This window comes from Hylaeus volcanicus, chromosome 4 (assembly GCF_026283585.1).
Source record: "Hylaeus volcanicus isolate JK05 chromosome 4, UHH_iyHylVolc1.0_haploid, whole genome shotgun sequence".
Lineage (NCBI taxonomy): Eukaryota > Metazoa > Arthropoda > Insecta > Hymenoptera > Colletidae > Hylaeus > Hylaeus volcanicus.
Window position 1 is genome coordinate 17,339,829 of NC_071979.1, and position 17,973 is coordinate 17,357,801.

The following is a 17,973-nucleotide window of genomic DNA, read 5'->3' on the forward strand; positions in this document are numbered from 1 at the left end:
AGTCATGCGAATATCAAGGCTTCGTGAAAATCGAGACGCTCTTTAACAACGACACTCCAAATGAAATTCTAATCTTACCATCCCGCGATATTTCAACCATTTAAATGTATCTGCCGTAGAGATGGGCAATGTTTCTATCTAGATCAAAATTTCGAATAACGAAATTAGATACACCACTTTCTAATAGTTACTAATTGAATCACAATTAGTTTGAATTATAAAATGAAATATTTTACAACGAACATTGCGGTATGTATATTTCTTTCCTTTCATTCTTACAGCAAACTAATTATTTCAATTTTAATTGCTAAGCTAGAAAGAAATATTAACTAGTATGAAATATGTCAATAAATAAAAATAAATTAAACAGCAATTAAATCTCAACACGTTCTCATGCGCCGTCTATTATTCGAATTACATTTCGCTCATCTCTGATTGTCAGTGTATAATTACCAGCAATTAAATTGATTTGTTCCAAACCATTGTTCGCGTCACTTCTATAGTAATTGTACTGAACTTCAGTAACTAAAAGTTTACTTTGTAATAGCATTTAACTGTAGCTCAGATTCACAATGTAATTGTAATTAATACCTTCTTACTTTCTTTACTTGCGCATTACAATGTCGTAATTCGTTTTCTTATGCATTGAAGACTTTTGCAATGCTTAAATTGATCCTTATTAATCATTTGCATTCTCAGTCACATCTTAACGTAATTCAGTAACTCGGGAGGTTATTAATTTTTAGAATATACTTGAATGTAATCTCGACGAATTGATCTAGATTTTTTGAGCTCTTTGACCGCCATCTATAGTCATCAGTTTCAGAGCATCGCAGTCGTGTACGATTCGTGCTCGAGTTTTGCAATGTTTGGTTTGTAACTCGTTGCGACGATCTGGTGTTAAATCGAGCAATTAGCGAATTACTGCTCACGCGACGGGATAAAAGTAGGCGAGTTGACGCGTGGAAGAAATCAACCTGCAGGATCCTACCTAGCATTCCTATGCAATTATAGTTTCCTTTTATCGCGTCGATCATGCACCTGGATCGACGGATCCGGTTTATACGCCAAACCGCGAACGTGTAATGCGTGTTCATTAGCGGTCCCGTTGAAAGTGGCCGCGCGGAGATCTATAATATTCCTTAGCCTTGATCGCTTTGCTCGTGGATTGAGTAACACGCGTACGGTGAGAACACCGACTCGATTATTTCCTTCCATAAAGAAAAAACTGGGAGTTGGCACGGGAAACGTTTCCTCAGACTCTCGAGTTAGTACTAATCGAGTTATTGTCGCAGACGATTATCTAAACGATACGTGATGAATTTATTATATTTTACACCGTGGTTTTATATTTCTTTAAATATAGCAATTTTTCGCCTCTCCGCTTTTACGAAAAGCGACGCGAATCGCGAATACAAACGGGCAGATCTACGTGCTCCTGCCGCGTAAACTGGTGCATATAACTGCAAATCTCGATGTCCCGCTACGCGTTATGGGAATTCAGCGTATTTTCGCCACGCGATATTCAAAATACCTATCGTAAATTCCTGCGGAAAATAATGCTACTCGAAACATTAACTGTATTAAAAATACAGGATGGTTTCATGGTATTTCTAATGGAAAATGATCGTTAAAATAATAACGATATCGAGATTAATAATTAGGAATTTTGAGTATGATGTAGTATTGTACTATTGTTAACATTGAAATTTCGTTTCCTTTTTAAACAGGATCCCCTTCAAGGATTAAAACGTAGAATTACACAGTTGCTCTATGTGTGTTTTTATGCATCAACCAAGCATGAATCGATTCTTGGGTAACTGTAAGTAGCATCAGTGGTGCACGCATAAATTCGAAATGCTATCAATTGTGGGATCTCTTTCCCATCGTTGTGGGCACAGTTGTCCACCTGTTTCTGCGCTACTAATCGCCTCTCAATCCAATTACATAATACGCCACTTCTGTAGGCGCGTGTTCCTCTGCATCTCGGTCCCGTTTCTGATTCCGCATGTATCAAGTTGACTGTCATTATCTTGTAACACCCACGTTCACGGTATGCCTACGTGAAGTCCATTACCTTCACCTGATCGTCTATCGTGAATGCAGTATGTAAATAGTGCCGGTACACAATTACAGGCAAACGTTGTAGAACGTATCGCGTAAACGGTTACCGCTTACGGGTTAATGAAATGGATTTAGCGATACAATGGACCGCCCGCGCCGATCGGAATATCCTTACGAGCATCGGCTAGCAAACGCATGCAAATTTAAACGAGGATCGAACTTTCAATGGCGCACGTTGCCTGTGATGCAGCATCAAGCAAAGGTATCGTTCGTTAAGGAGAGAAATAGGTTTAGGACTACATTTCTTAGTTATATTACACAAAAGAGCGTTATTTTCTTGTCACTTTTTCATAACTTCTTTTGCAATAAAAAAATACTTCTAACAATGACACTACTTCAAATTTAGATTCATATAGAGCCTAATTATAGTATAGAGCGAACGGTAGCTGCGTTTAAAGTGATATTTGCTTGCGTTGGGAGAAATGTTATACAATATGATTTGTAGGTAAATGTAACATTTCATTTTGAATCTCCAATTACATTAAATTTTAACTTTTAATATTGTTCCAATAATTGAATTCAGCGATTATTACTTTAGAATCCGTTTATGTACATTTCGAGCTGCACTTTGCGCTCAATGTCATCCATATAGTTCCATCTCGATCGTAGGTTCCTCTCTCAAGTTCCAAGAACAACCCTAGTGTTTGAAGTGACGCCCTTCAGCATACCGAGAAAACTAACTTTACACTCAGAAGTTCTCATCGTTCTATTCTAACTTTTTAAATTTACTGTTATTTCAAGATCTTATTATCATACTTAAAATCGTCATTGCGTCAGCTACATTACCTGAAAGGTGAAAATATTTTTATTTAACGTTTGTCTTATACAATTAAACATAAATAACAAAGTTACTGAGTTAGCAAGTGTTCACACGTACCCTTTCAATCCAACGCCACTTAATATACCTTCAAACTTGTGCAACAGTTACCAACAGGTGGCCCATACTACTTGTACAGTATTCGTCCTGACATCACTGTTCTACCCGTACATCCGCATGTAATACCACATATGTTATAGTTTTGATTTAATATCCATTCTGGTCCAGTTAGATCCACTTTAACGACAATATTCCGTTGTACGTTGAATAACATCACGAAGCCAACGGAATGACGCTCTCACGGTGGCATTCGCGGAAACTTGAGTCCATCAAAAGTTGCGAACCGCAGCACATAGCGTAAGCTTAGTATTAAATTTCAAGGGTTCGCTAATGGACGCTTGAAATTTCGATCGATGGACACATGGCGTGGACGTTGTTACATATAACCGTTTCATTTCTAAAATAAAAAAAATAAAAGCATTAATATCGCAACTTAAACATCAAGGTGTGACCCGTGCTATCTTTGTTTTGTAGAAAATTAAAATACTTCGTTTAAAATTTCAAAGACACAGGGATTGGTTTTGATTTCTACTGAAGGTTTAGCAAGATTTTCAAGAACGCTAAGAGAATCTGAAAAAACGAGATTAATATTGTTGACATTACTGAAAGCAATGTCTAGAAGACTATTAACTGCAATGCATTTAGCCATAAATATCGATGCATTTTGGTTTTGTATATTTATTTTAAGACAATTGCAACCAGTGCCGACTGAGGAAGCATTAAGGGTGTTCCCACGTCACGTCAGAGTAATCTGTGCGACCCTTTAGATCTATTACTACCATCTGTAAAAATTGCGTATGTCTGTTTTTTTTTTTTCTATAAAGCGCCTAAGATCACCGTTGGAATTGATCTTTTTGAAGAACTGTAATATTAATTTATAATCTCACACATGTCAACAAATCCTAGTTCTACATATATATTGTTAACCTACATGTAAAGCGAATAAATCTCTCTTTTGAGATTTGAAAGCTTCAATAGAAAAAAAGAAACATCAAGATGTTAGAACATTAGTAACTTGGTTGCTTTTGCTTTCAGGCGTACATAAAGAAGGAATTAGGGAAGGTGGTGGTCTACACGACGACGTCTGGTATCGTCAGGAAAACGTTCTACAATTGCAAGAAGGTGAAGCAGATCCTGAGAACGCACATGGTCAAGTACGACGAACTGGACCTTTTCGGCGACGCAGAGCTGCAAGGCGAGTTGAGGGACCGTTTAGGGTTGACGGCGATACAATTACCTCAGCTTTTCATCGATGGTCAACACATTGGGGTATGTAAATCCACGACAACATAGTTGCTTCTAATTCGTGACACAACATCGTTTAACTCTTTGCGCTCAACGACTAGTAACAACATTCTAGGCACAGATTGACGGTCGAGAGTATTATATTTTAGCATTTTGTGTACCTTTGCATCTCAGATAACGAATGTTCTTTCATATTAGTTCTGTAATTTTAAATTCATTAGAACTTTATGACTTTCAAAACAACAAAGACATTAAACACAAATTTCCGTCACAGTTGTCGAATACGAAAAAGAAATCTTATTGTTTCAAAGTTTGTTTCAAGGTTTACCATTTAATATTTTCTAAATGAATAGATAAAGTGCTTGCGAGTAAAGACTGTTGCCTCCCAATCGCCTTTCGAGTGCAAAGAGTTAACTATCAGAGAAGATAATAACTCAAGATCCATTCGACTTGCCTTTCAACAGAGTTATTTGCTACCACCCACAAGAATCGATCTCTAATCCGTGCCTGAACATGATCGAAACTCGTCTACACGCGCGTCACTTTCTTCACTCGCACGTATGTTGTTCTGACTGACCCACATATGCTGCCAATCGAAACATGACACTTGATCTTCAACTCCAGGACCCAACTCTTGCGCGTACCGCAACCTCTAGCTCAGCCAGCATCTCTAATTACCCTCATAGCTCTGCTATACTTTCGCCTATAACCTCCGTGAACAACCCTCGGTCTCACTTTTCGTCTCTAGTCATCGGTGCTCCGACCACGTCAACAAGCTACTGCGCAGCTAATTTAAAAAATAGACCATTATCGAATCACGTCAACTTTGTTGAAAATAAAACCATGTCGATTGCACGTCGCAGTGCTTGTTCACCGTATACTCCATCTACCCGATGTGATCGATCTAATGTCGACCCTTTCTTCGCCAACGCCTTCGTATTTATGGGAACTTCTCTATAAGAACCATGATTAATGGCTTATCCTTTCTTCCATATCGTACATCCAAATACTAGGGTACAGGGCTGCTCCCTGTGTCACTATAACTCATACTCCGTCAAGATTCGCTCCTTATCTATTTAACTCCTAGAAGAACGCAACTACCGTGTTCATTGGCTCACATTATCAATGGTAATCTCTTTTTCTTTCTCTCAATCCAAGAAAATTTATATTTTCGTTCTACATGAAGATCTTACTTTATTAAGCCTCTATGGGCTTATGTAACTTTCGGGTCACATGCCAATATGTCGACATTTTAACAAATAATTTTAATGTGTATAACGTACATATTTGTCTAAATTATATAATGTCTCTGATAACCAATAACAATATCGATGATTAAATGAACAATGTCGTTTGACAGAACTATCAACTTGAAATATCAAAATGAATGTCTTCAGAACAAAGAAATTCGGTCCATAGAGGGTTTCAGTATTTTATTTTGTAAAAATGCAGATTTCCTGCACACGTTTTTGTGTTTTCCATAATCGCAAGTGTCACATGTAGAATCTACGGTCCAATGATAATGTTTCTTTACTCACGATAGCGCAATACCTGTAACACGACAATGGGCAAATACCTGTAACAGAGAACTTATGGAAGGCCTGGATAGAATGTCCGAGGATCGTGTAATACATATCGTCGCGCGTGACTGAACAATGCGTGGTATGTGACGCCTAAGGTTCTCATTAGACGCACCTTGGGAATTGTCAGGCCGCCCCTTAAACGCTTTTAGATACAATTTATTCCTCTTCTTCCCCTCTTCCATTCATTTAAATTGAATATTTTTCTTTGCATGTGCACGTACGGGGGAATTACCTCTCCGAAGGCTATTATAATCAGAAAGATGTTCCTTAGGTATGTGGATGTAAGAGACGTAAAAAGAAGTAAGCAACGCTAATGACATCGACACTGAAGGGTCGCAGAGCGTACCGTGATAATGTCAGGTTGGGGATAAAGCAACATGATTCAGAAAAGCTTATCTTACTTCGACAGAAATGTATTGCAAGTATTCAGTATTTAATATTTATTATCTGATATTCTCCCTTAAGAGGGTTTTCATTTGGAACAGTTTTCATCTGAAACTAATAGAGTTTCACATTTACTTTAGGGGCATATTTTTCTTCTATATGTACCTAACCTTCGAAAACATAAGGAGTCAAGATATTGGGGTACGTCCTGCGAAGTGGCACTTTGTGTAGTACCGTGCTTCGAAAAATATCACACCTAAGTAAATTGAAATTTTTTAAATTATTTTCTTTCTTCAAATTTTCTGGTTTATGTATTTTATTATCTTTTGACAATTTTCGAGCTTTTAGTGAGAATAACATTGTCAGAAACGAATTGTTAATTTTTTTGTTAAATAAAAATGTAGTCCTTCCTCGTTTTTCGTAAAATTTATGATGGGATTGTTTGCCCTGCTTTCGACGTGTATACTTGTCATTGCTGGATTTTAACTCCGCACTCTGCGTCTCTTTTAAAACTAAATTTCGCAGTTAGCAGGTTAATTGGCAAGTGAGTCAGATTTAATTCAGAACATCCGATATTCGTTCAAAGTTGACTGAGGGAGTATTACTATCTCACTCTAGTTTAACTGTTACACATACCGTACCTATATTTCTGTGATCACCTTTGTCGTATCTCTACGTGTCCAATTAATCACTCTGGCGACAATTAACGATACTCGGCGAAGCTCCAGTTAGACACGGCCAATTTGCCGACGCAATTAGCAGAAAGTTTCGATCCTGCTTCGTCGAAGATTATCGTAGCTGCTCCTGTCGGCACGTGTCCCATCTCGATAAGGCCCACGTTTTACAGCGATCAGCGAGACGACACGCCGACGTTGAATAATGAAACGTGAGCATCTGCTGCTGACCGTCCAGCGAGCTGCGTTCGACGCTCATCAAGCCGCCTGTGCACCGTTCTCATCGATTTTCTCGCCTACGGAAATCTAAAATTTCTCCGAGGAAATCCAATTATCTTCTCGCTTGGAGGGTGGATACGGTCGAATCTTGAATTTTGTTTATTTGGGAGAACCTATCCCACGATATTTTGTATTCGCAACAGATTTCTCGCAAGGGCGATATCTCGTTACGCAATCGTGGACATCGAGCAGTTCGTGAAAGTCGAAAGGATTGGAGAAACCGACGCGTGAAATGTCAAAGATGGCCAATGACTGACGGCTCGTTTTGAATAAGCCTGTAACCGGAAGTCTTCAACTTGCGTGCAGTTGCACAATCGAGTGTCGTTCCTCGTTCAAAAAACATTTCGTACGCAGTCCGCACGCTCGCCTCTTCATCCATCAAAAGGTTTCGATGTTTCATTGCCAGCGGGCCGAGTTGTTCTCGATTGTACCGTTTACTCGCAATTCGAGACGGTGTTACCGTGTCCGTGTCGACGTTCTTCGACTTCTGGAAGTATCTGCGCATTGAAACGTAAATAGAAATTTAGTTTCATGGAACACAATGCTAGTCCACTTAAGAGTCAACTGAGATTTAAGCATCTCAGATTTCTCATTGTTGCTTGAGCAATTCACGAAAATGAAAGTGGAAAGTATTGATCTCGCGACAACACAGTATTTAGTTTCCAAGTAATGTGACAAATAAATCGAGAATCTTGGATAAGAAGAGTGATAATCATAAAAAATTGCTTCTATGCTTAGAAGACTATTTTATTACGAATATTTGATACAATACTAGAAGTCTACAGGTGACATACCAGTCAATCTCATAAATATTCGTACTCTCTATGTCTAGTGAAGAAGTTTGACTAAATTAAATAGTAGTTTTTTATATTACCAAATTAATTTTTCCTTATAACTATGGACATGAATAAGCTTATACATGTATATTTATATACATATACATCAACATATTTATACAAACGTATACTTGGAAATATCAAATCTACCGTTAAATTTAAACAAATTTATTCAATAGACATAGTGGGTACGGATATTTATGGGACTGACTGTATGTCAGGTGTATAATAGATAAACTGCATATTTTTCGAAAGTAAACGATTTTGAAAAATTGTGATCTTCCAGGCAAAAATATACTTTGAGTAAATATGTTTTCGAGACCATTCTGACAGCTAGCATCGCCGTAACAAGAGTAAAAACGTAATAGAATTCTTTCCCAGTGCAAGCAAGACTACGGATATTGGCACGCGAATATACGGTACAGTTAGGTTTTCGGTTTCGGTGTTGCGTTCAGCGGAACAGATTACTTTGCCGCGCTATTTTTCTTACGCTGTATTTGCGATGGTCCTTTTGATGGTGTTTGCAGTTATTATACACGCCTTGTGTCGGTTTTCTGCCACGTTTACGGCGATACTTTTACTCGGTTGGTCGAGTGCGCGAGGAATATTCTTCGCTGACGATTTCACGTTTCATTTTTTTCCTGAAATGTAGATGCTTGTGATGATGTCGTTATTCTTATATTTTTATGGTACAACGTTCCGTTAATTGAAAGGAATTATTTCTTTAATCCTTCTTGCAAGTAACTGAGCACATTAAAAAAAAAACCGGCGAAACATCGTGGTGTAATTAGGGGCGTGTTTCCATACGTATACGCGGCCTGCAATTACACAGCACCGCGTCGGCTAATAAATTGCATCATAGAGAAGAGAAAAAGAATTCCAAAGAAATAGCGAGTGTTCTCGTTCAAACGAATCGAGTCGAAATATTACACAACCCTGAACAAAGTTGTACACGTCTGGTACGCCCAAGTTTTGAAAAAGAACCTAGAACCTTCTTGGCGACCGCATAATCGGATTGGAAGTTGTAGCCGTTACCTTGCCCCAATTAACGCCTCGTATTAGGACCCATTTAATTAATGCGAAACGCGCGCGCACTTCGCAACCAAAGTTGGTCAATGGAAATTAATGATAACGGGATTCATGCGTCGTGTCTATACTCCTGACCCAAGATGGGCAAAATTTTATTTGAATAATGAGTGACGAGTAAGAATGGAGTAGTTGCGATTTATTTTTACGGTAAACTGTGAAATTGATTGTGATTAATTCATGTGATTGATATTATTTAATTCGGTTAAAATTTCTTTTCCCATTCGATTTCTATATCTAGATGAGCGTTTCGTCCGCCTTTGTTTCTGTCCGTGCGTAATTGTTTCGAAATATTCATAAAAAGACTGATTTACATCGAGTCCCTCTCGCGATTTTATTCGCAATGAAATTCTTTCGTAATGGAAATGCGGCACAATTACGTGAGTAGCCTTGCGTTGAATGTACTTTTTCCTTACTTTACAAGCAAAACGTGCTGTAACTGTTTTGCTTGATTTGTCTTGTGTACAATGTTGCATATTCGACTTTGTACTGTGAATACTAAAATTGTTAGTAAATTTCTGAATTGAAATCGTGATACCAGCGCTCGCAGAATTATAAATAGGTATATATTTACGGGTTTAGTAGTTAGCAAAGGTCATACGAAGTAGATACTATTCATGTATGCGTTGACATTGCTTTATAGTTATGTTTAAAACCATGATACAAAATTAAAAAGATGTTTAAAGATGTCTAGAGGTATTAATTTCCATGTGTAGAAAGTGTTCAGACTGTAATACTTATACCTACACGGTTATTTTCTAACGAGTTTCTCTCATTATTCTTCTCGTATTATCTCTGACAACATAAAATGTATTAATCCCTCGTGGAAAATGGTGCAAATTTACATACATAAATTTAAACGATAGAAACTTAAGTACCTTGAAAATGGTTCACCTTCACAAACTTTACTGTCGAGATCAATTTTACTTATAATTTTGTACCATCCAGTATATCGTTTACAAAATAATAACACTATCTTATATAAGATTTTACGTTAGACGTGTGAGTAATATTGCGTAGAAATAATTTCTGACATTAATACTCGTGAACCTATCATGCGATTTAACGGTAAAGTAATGCCCGCATCAAAAGTTACAAAGAGATATAATCCTTTTAATTTCGACTGAAATACACACTCATCGATGCAATCCGCTATTTGTTGATCTCTCGATCTCTTTCATACACTTCTCCGCTCTGCCACGGATCAATTCCACTTTGATTGTATTGTTGATATACTTCTCTGCAGGTCTCCGTACTTGTATTATTTTAAAAATAAATTCCAGTGAAAGCTACTCAGGTTGATTAAATTTTCACAAATATAGAACAATTGGTTTTCATTCGGAATTTCGAGAGAAGTTCAACATTCCTAGAAATGTTTTAGTAATTCATTTTATTATTGTTTATTCAATTTTCATTACATATTATATCGCAATGCAGAGTAAGCTAATAAATACTTATTCGCCACAAGTTTTAAACTAACGCTAACATTCCAACTGGCAACTTTCCATGAACTTTGCTTAATATGTACTTACGGGGTGGTTGGATACTTTTGTCACCAACCGTTCGCGCTCTCCATTTTAATTCCAAACTCGCCGCTAAACTCCTTCAACTTCATTCTATTTTACACAAAACACCACCACACTAGGAGTCCACAGCAATGGTAGAAAATTGGCTTGGCACGTCGAAGTTTGTTTTCATGATTCTTGACGCATTCCATCGCGGTTTGTTATCCGAGTCGCCATTTTGCGAGATTCCTACGAATTTGTTTCGCTCCCTGAGCACGTACTAAAGCCACCCATATCGTGCCAGCTCGATAGTCGCCGTTACAATTGCCCAATTTCCCAGAACGTCAAGGCGGAATGGAGAGTCGAACTACAGTAATTTCCACGCTTAAAGATGGAATATCAATTCCTTTTAACGCGCGATTCTTTTTTACTTGAATAGCCAGAGTGATCCATTTTAGCAGTATAGTCTAGGTTGGGAATAGAATTAGATGGTCATGCACCACTTCTTTAACCCTTTTCACTCGACGACAGTTTCAATAGAGAGAGCTAATTTTAGGCGACTAAACCTTTTTCTACCATGACCGGAGAGTCGTGGAAATGAAATGTCTTAGTAGTGGTTCAAAGAGTACCAGTTTACACCTTAGGAATTTACTCATGAACTAATATCGCTACAAGATTCAAGGAGCAACAGAGAAGCGAGTACAACTTGATCCCAGAAGCAGCTTTAACATCCCAGAAACATGTGCAAAACACCATCAACTATTTCAAGGACACTAAATTCTAAAATAGTATTATATATATTATATAATACCACTAATGAAATAGAAATCCAGTTAAATCTATTATTCGCCCATCTTTGGTCAAGCGCGTCTCCGCTATCGTTGACAGGTTTGCCATACTTGACAGCGACGTCAGATAAGCGCGTAAAAGCGAAATGTCAAATTGCTAGCTCCAAGGACGAAAGCAAAGAGAGACGGAGAACGAAAGGTGAAGTGGCTTGCGTTACACGGCATTACGGCCCTCTGCGGTTTCTCGCGAGAACGTGCAGACGAAAGACCGTGCTCCATACTGCATTCCAGCTCGACCACGCCGCAATGGCGATTTCCATACGTTTGATCGCTCTGACTCATGGATAATTGTCAATTTTAAGGATCTAACTGGATGAAATTGCGCAAGAAATAACATTATAATCGTAGGTTTAATTGCGATCTTCACGGTGACCTTTAGGGCAGGCTTGAGAGTAACTTAATTGGCAGTAAAAATGGAAAATGGGTTTGGTTAACTTATTCGAATGAAATTAGAGGTGATTTCAAATTTTAAATCAGGGGAAGTACATTTGAATTTTCTTCTGTTTATTATCTCTTGTTAGTTATGTCTCCGTCAATTCTTATCTCACACCTTAACGATCGTGTCTTTCAAGGTCTGAAAAAATGAAACCTGAAACGTTTTCCACGTCACATTTTCATTTCTTTCGCTAATTGCTTTCCTTGCCTCGGGCATAAAAGATTAATTTCAAAGCTTGACGAACGAACAGATAAAGTACAAATCAGAATCGTTAAAGATCATTTAAACCGCGGGGCTTCATAAAGTGTCCGTCACCGCGACCATTGTCACGAGCGTTTATGCCATCACCGCTAATGGTCGGCGATAAAATACCGTGAACCAGGTAAATTGCTTGACAGCAATACCAAAGCGATTACGGCAGCCTGTTACTCGCATCATAAATATTTTAATACGGTTCGCCCCGCATGCGCGCGTTTCTACGACCTTCCCCGTGCGTGTAACACGCGTGTCATAATCGACTAATCCCCCATGCTTCCTGCAAAAGTGTAAAACAGGGCCACGCGAAAGGAACATCATAAGTCTTGATGAACGGAAATTCATAAAACATTTTCTCACAATTTTCGTAATACCAACTTCCCATAAACGCGACGTTCCGATGGTCTTTGCTTCATTAAAAGTTCTTTTCACGTTACAGGGCTTTGACACTGTGGAACGGCTCAACGAATCAGGAGAACTGAGGGACATGCTTAAGCCTTATCAGGTAATTTCATCTCGTATTCTAATTGTCTGACTTTGCAACACGGACTGTTAAATAAACCATTAATTGCACAAATCGATTAACTCTATTAAACAGAAAGTTGAGAAATGCGATGAAATAATGTACAAATAATAATAATAATGCGATGTCTGTCGTTTAATGGTGTTAATCTTTATTATTTAGAAAAGTTATTATAAATATAAAGAGTTATGACTATAACTAGCGCTTTGACACTTAAATTTAAAATTTTCCAAAAGCGCAGATAATCGGTGTAGCGAACGACTCAAGCGTCAGAATGTTAAATTCTGGATTAAAATTGAATCAGTGAATCGCTCTGAATAATAAGAAACGCGTCAAGAAGTATAAATCATTCCTTTACCTTGAAAATTACTTTGCATGTCGGTTTAACAAATAGTGTCGTGACAGTAAGTTGTCACCTACGCCGTAAAACAAATCATAAAAGGCGCCGTTTCAACGTGGACAGAGAGTGATGCCCGCTATAAAGGATAACAATGTAGAGTGACTGACAATCTTTCAGGTAGCATATTCCGTGCTGAAAGAAAGAAGAAAACGACACGGAAACTTCGCCCAATATATTCTTTATTAAGAAGTGATAACTGGAACACAATGTAAAATTTTTAAACGATCAGTCTTCCATTGGCAGGACAGGCTGACATTTTGAAAGTAGATTAGAACAGTAAGTGATTAATGAACGCATCATTCACTCCCAACAGTTATAAGTAATGATTACACTTTGTATGTACAAATTGGGTGAATATCAAATAATCGACTATGAAGATGCACTGCATGTTTTATTTTGTTTGTCAGAGAATTGATCTACTTCTGATCAGTTTCTGGAACCACCCTGTATTTTCTGCAACTCGATTTCGGTGGTAATTTAAATTTCGAAACACCGAAAGTCTCTTTCCGTGACTCTAGCGAGCATGGACCGCCATACGCACGCGTCAACGTGTAATCCACGGATGAGCACGAGAATCCTGTCGATATTCCACCTATTCAAGAATTATTTGACCCTTTTGGAATTCCGTGTATCGGTTCCGAGAACTCTCCGTGTAACTGCGTTCCACGTCGTCGGAATATTTATGCAGCGTAGAAGAATGGAACGACCGTGGTCGGGCATATAACTGCGAGTTACAAAGGAACTTGAGCGCGCGTGCACCGTAATCCGTCGCGAACGCAAGGTTGTACGATCCTTTCACTTTTATCCGACGATATCTTTGCCTCCACCTTCCTTTTCCATCGCGATCATAAATTTCGACGTCGTGCGACTGAGGTTTACCTTGCAGCGAGTAAAGGTCGTTTACACTGTAATTGCCACTGTCACTTTCCTCGTGCTCCTTCCGCCCTACGACGACCCTACTAGCTTGGATGTTCTTTAAACACCTGTGGCAAGGAGACCTGAGTTGACATTTTTTTTAATTTTGAATTAACAAATGGAAATATCTAAGAATTAAATATAGATTTATAGGTTCAATTTATTCTCGTTTGTTTGAGATTATCATATGCTAAAGTGATCAACTGTAAGCTCAAATCCAGAGTAGGAAAAGTCAATTTTGAGCATCGGTTTCAGCGTTGTTTTTGAAATTGCCTCGAAGTAAACTCTTGCGAACTTTCAGCTGTCTAGCCCCTAAACCCCAAGCCTTAATTCGGTCCTGATGGCAAAGCGAGGTCACGATACCTTGTCGACTTCATGAATCTCGAATGGTATTTTGAATGCAGAATCTGCGGTGGTACTGAAAATATGACGGACTTCGTCGTTCGGTTACACTGGGTCCTCTGAATTGAGAGCGCTCAATCTCCAATGGAAGGAAACGTGCTACTATTAGGATGAATATTCCAGATCTTCCTTCGAATTCACTGCTTTCCATCGTAGGCTGCCAACTGCTTCATTGAATAACTCATCGTTTTACGTTCGAATTCTAATGATCTGGTCCATTGGACCTGCCTTCGAGTAATACTAAACTGCTCCGAAGTGCTAATAGCCAATTTCAATAGCCAAATTCAACTTAACCGATTCGTGAAACACAAAGTTGGAAATAAAGACATGCATTGCATGAAATAAAATGAATTTTGTAAATAGCACACTATTCAACCTTCCCCTTTAACATTCTGTTTCATGTTCAACGAAATAAAAGTTACGACTCGACGGAAGTATTTAAAATTCAACGAGGTAACTTAAAAAACGCCGCTGAAACAGATGCTCAAAATTAACTTTTCCTACTCTTGATTTGAACTCAAAGTTGATCACTTAAGCTTCTGATGATCTCAAACAAACGATAATAAGTTGAACCAATAAGTCTATATTTAATTCTTAGATATTTTCATTTGTTAATCAAAATTTTTTTAATTTCAACTCAACTCTCCTTAATCCTCCTCCGGAGGTAGAGTGGAGTCATTTTACCCCAATCAAAGAAATAAGTGGAATACGTTAAATTCGCTTCTTTCTTGCAATAAAAAAGGATAAATTCGTGCTGAAAGCTGATTAGCCACGTGCAGAGAAAACGCGTTTTGTGCGTTGAGAAAACAGGCTATTAAACAACGCCCACGTCGCATCCTTTCGCTGAAGATCTTTACGCAATTCTTGCATAACGTATCATCGCTATTCTCATTTAACTTCTCGCAATAAACACAATCTATGTGTACGACGTGCACGTGTAGATTATTTCATTAACGCATTGAATGCCAATCGTATGGCGTCATCTATGCTAGAGGAAAAGATTCGCTAAACAAGTATGCAATAGGCATTGATGTCATGTCAATATTCTATTGGATTCAGTTGATTATTCGCTATTCCTTGTGAATTTTCTTAATTTGACTTGTTGCAACTGTCAAGAATAATTCAAATGTTAGAATGCCAGTAGATGTGCAAATTGTTCAAATTTGTTTGACAATACGAGCATTCCGCCCAAGTGTAGCTTATGATGATAGTCGAGATAAGGAGAAAGGTTATTCCTTTGCTGTAAATAATTAACTATTTTAATGAGACTTCGTTTATGTACAATGCGTTACAATATGAATCAAAAAGTCCTTTTCCATTTTGCAATCCAAAATTCCGTTACGAAGACATAAGCAATTGAACTTTCCACGAGTGTGAACGCATAAATACGCTGGTGCCTAGTGCGCAGGTGCGCGATCAGGTGACTGGAAATTAAATGGCACGTACCAAAGGTCGCGGAAGTAAATTTAGTTAGTGTTCTACGATATATGATACATAATAAGTTGTTCGAGGTAAATATGTTGCGAATTACGTCGTGTTTGGTTTCATTTTAATCAGAATAATGTCAGGAATATGATGGTAAAAGTTTTACAACAAAAAAGTTAATAATAAAAAAAGTTTTATCGTTGCATTAGCATTGTCTCACCGAGATATTCGATCCCAGATCATGTTACACTACTCGGCGATCGAACTTCTGGATCCTTTAATCTCCTTAATCCCAGTGATGGGGATGGTTTCTGTGCATTTATCGTAGGGAATTTTATGCATTTATGGAGACTTTACTTTACGTTATCTCGATAACGAAGTTTCGGATTGTAAAATGGTAAAGCCCTTTTCAATTTCTTTTCATTCTAGGATTTGATGCTGTAGAAAAGTCTTACATTTTTGTTAATAACGTATGGTTTCTTTTTGTTGAATTACAGAGTGACGACGCGTGCACCGTGTGCTTGTTCTGCGGCGGTTACCAATGGCAGCTCTGCCCTGTTTGCAATGGTAGCAAGAGGTCCGTGCACCGCAACGACTTCACCGCAGAATTCGTCGCCCTGAAGTGCGCGAAATGCGACGTGAACGGTCTGATTCGCTGCCCTCATTGCTGAAGAACATGTGGGGGTGACGCGAATCTCGAACGACATCGTCAATCCTGGAAGCTGCGATCGGATAACTGGCATACACTTCCCTCTATTTAAGACTAAGGTGCTACGAGAGTATATTGCATTACACGTTAGGGAACACGTGCTGTCGCGTCGCGGACTACAGAATCGCTGTATGTACAGAAGCGGTAGGGATGTTCGATTCATCTAAAAAATAGATTCTGCAATCTATTTTGAAACTATTCAAAATGGATTTCGCATTCCTGCATTAAATAATAGAGTTATAAAATGGATTCATATCTAGTTGAAACTGTCTATTTATACGCCCTAAAATCGTGGAAAAATTATTTAATAAATGCGTTTTGTTATTATTTTTGTTTATTGTTTGCTTGCGAACAGAGACTGTAATATAATGTATATATAAAATTTTAGATGAATGAATGTTTTGTCTCACTTCGAATATTTGCTAATAACTGTTGGTCCCCTGTAAAGTTACCCTAAAATTCTAAGAACTTGTTGTTACAAAATTTAATTATTTCATTTTATTAACCATTTCACAGGAAAATAGACGATTCTTCTAATTCTTTTCAGATAATCGATTCAAAATATTATATGTAGTCGCTTTAAAAAGTGCTTTTGAAAATAAGTTTAACACCCGAATTGTACTTTGTCCCCCTGCACATTTTAATTTCGTGAATGAATGTTTACCTTACGTGTATCATATAACGCCGCAGGTTTGTGCAATAAAGACGTTGAATAAAATAAATAAACGGATGGAATCGAGTTTCTGGAAAATAAATAATCTAGAAAATCGACTTAGAATCGGACATCCCTAGAAATGATTTCTACAATTGGAAATCTCCGCGCGAGTGGCCGAGAGTCCGTGGCTCGAACGCGTTTCAGAAATTCGAGATAAAACTCCACTCGAAAGCTCGACCCCGGCCATTGGGCACAATTCGCAAACGCTAATGGCGCGACTGCGCCCGTGAACTGTAAAATATCGGTTAATAAAGCTTATCTAAAGTTTTGTAATACCCAACCGATTCGACTACCTTTATTTTCACTGCTATCCTCTCCCCCGTTACGCGATACGGAAAAAGGCAACAATTTTTACGATTTCAGCTCTATTCTGCATCCAACGTACCGGGTATCTTGTTTTCAGGGATACAGATCAACGTTATCAAGGATATTAGAAAATTTAACATTTTCTGTGTGCTATAGATAATATAGAGAAATTTGTTATTTTAATTATGTTTCAGATCTGAAGGTTAGTGACGTTCCCCTATTTTAAATTTCCAATAATCAGGTAATTTTATTTTTAAGTAAAAAGGTTGCTCGGAAATACGTCCCAGATGAATTATTCTACATATAATACAATATTTCCCCAAGGTAAGTTTATAATTTATTCTATTTCATGGGAAGGTATTTAATGGTGTATGTCGAGCATAATTTTAATCAAGGTGAACCATCTACCGAGATTATAGGGTTACCTCTGTTTTCATTTTTGATGA

General features: G+C 38.0%; 1 protein-coding gene across 2 annotated transcripts in view; it reads left to right on the forward strand.

Moving 5' to 3' along the window:
* LOC128874660 (myb-like protein A) overlaps positions 1-17,501 on the forward strand; it is a 35,346-nt gene extending 17,845 nt beyond the window's left edge. For both annotated transcript variants that reach the window (XM_054119590.1, XM_054119591.1), the window contains exons 3-5: positions 4,037-4,270; positions 12,572-12,637; positions 16,295-17,501. In XM_054119590.1, the coding sequence (XP_053975565.1) occupies positions 4,037-4,270; positions 12,572-12,637; positions 16,295-16,468 (474 nt within the window). In that variant the 3' untranslated portion in view covers positions 16,469-17,501. The remainder of the gene's footprint in view (positions 1-4,036; positions 4,271-12,571; positions 12,638-16,294) is intronic.
* The last annotated feature ends 472 nt before the right edge of the window (positions 17,502-17,973 follow it).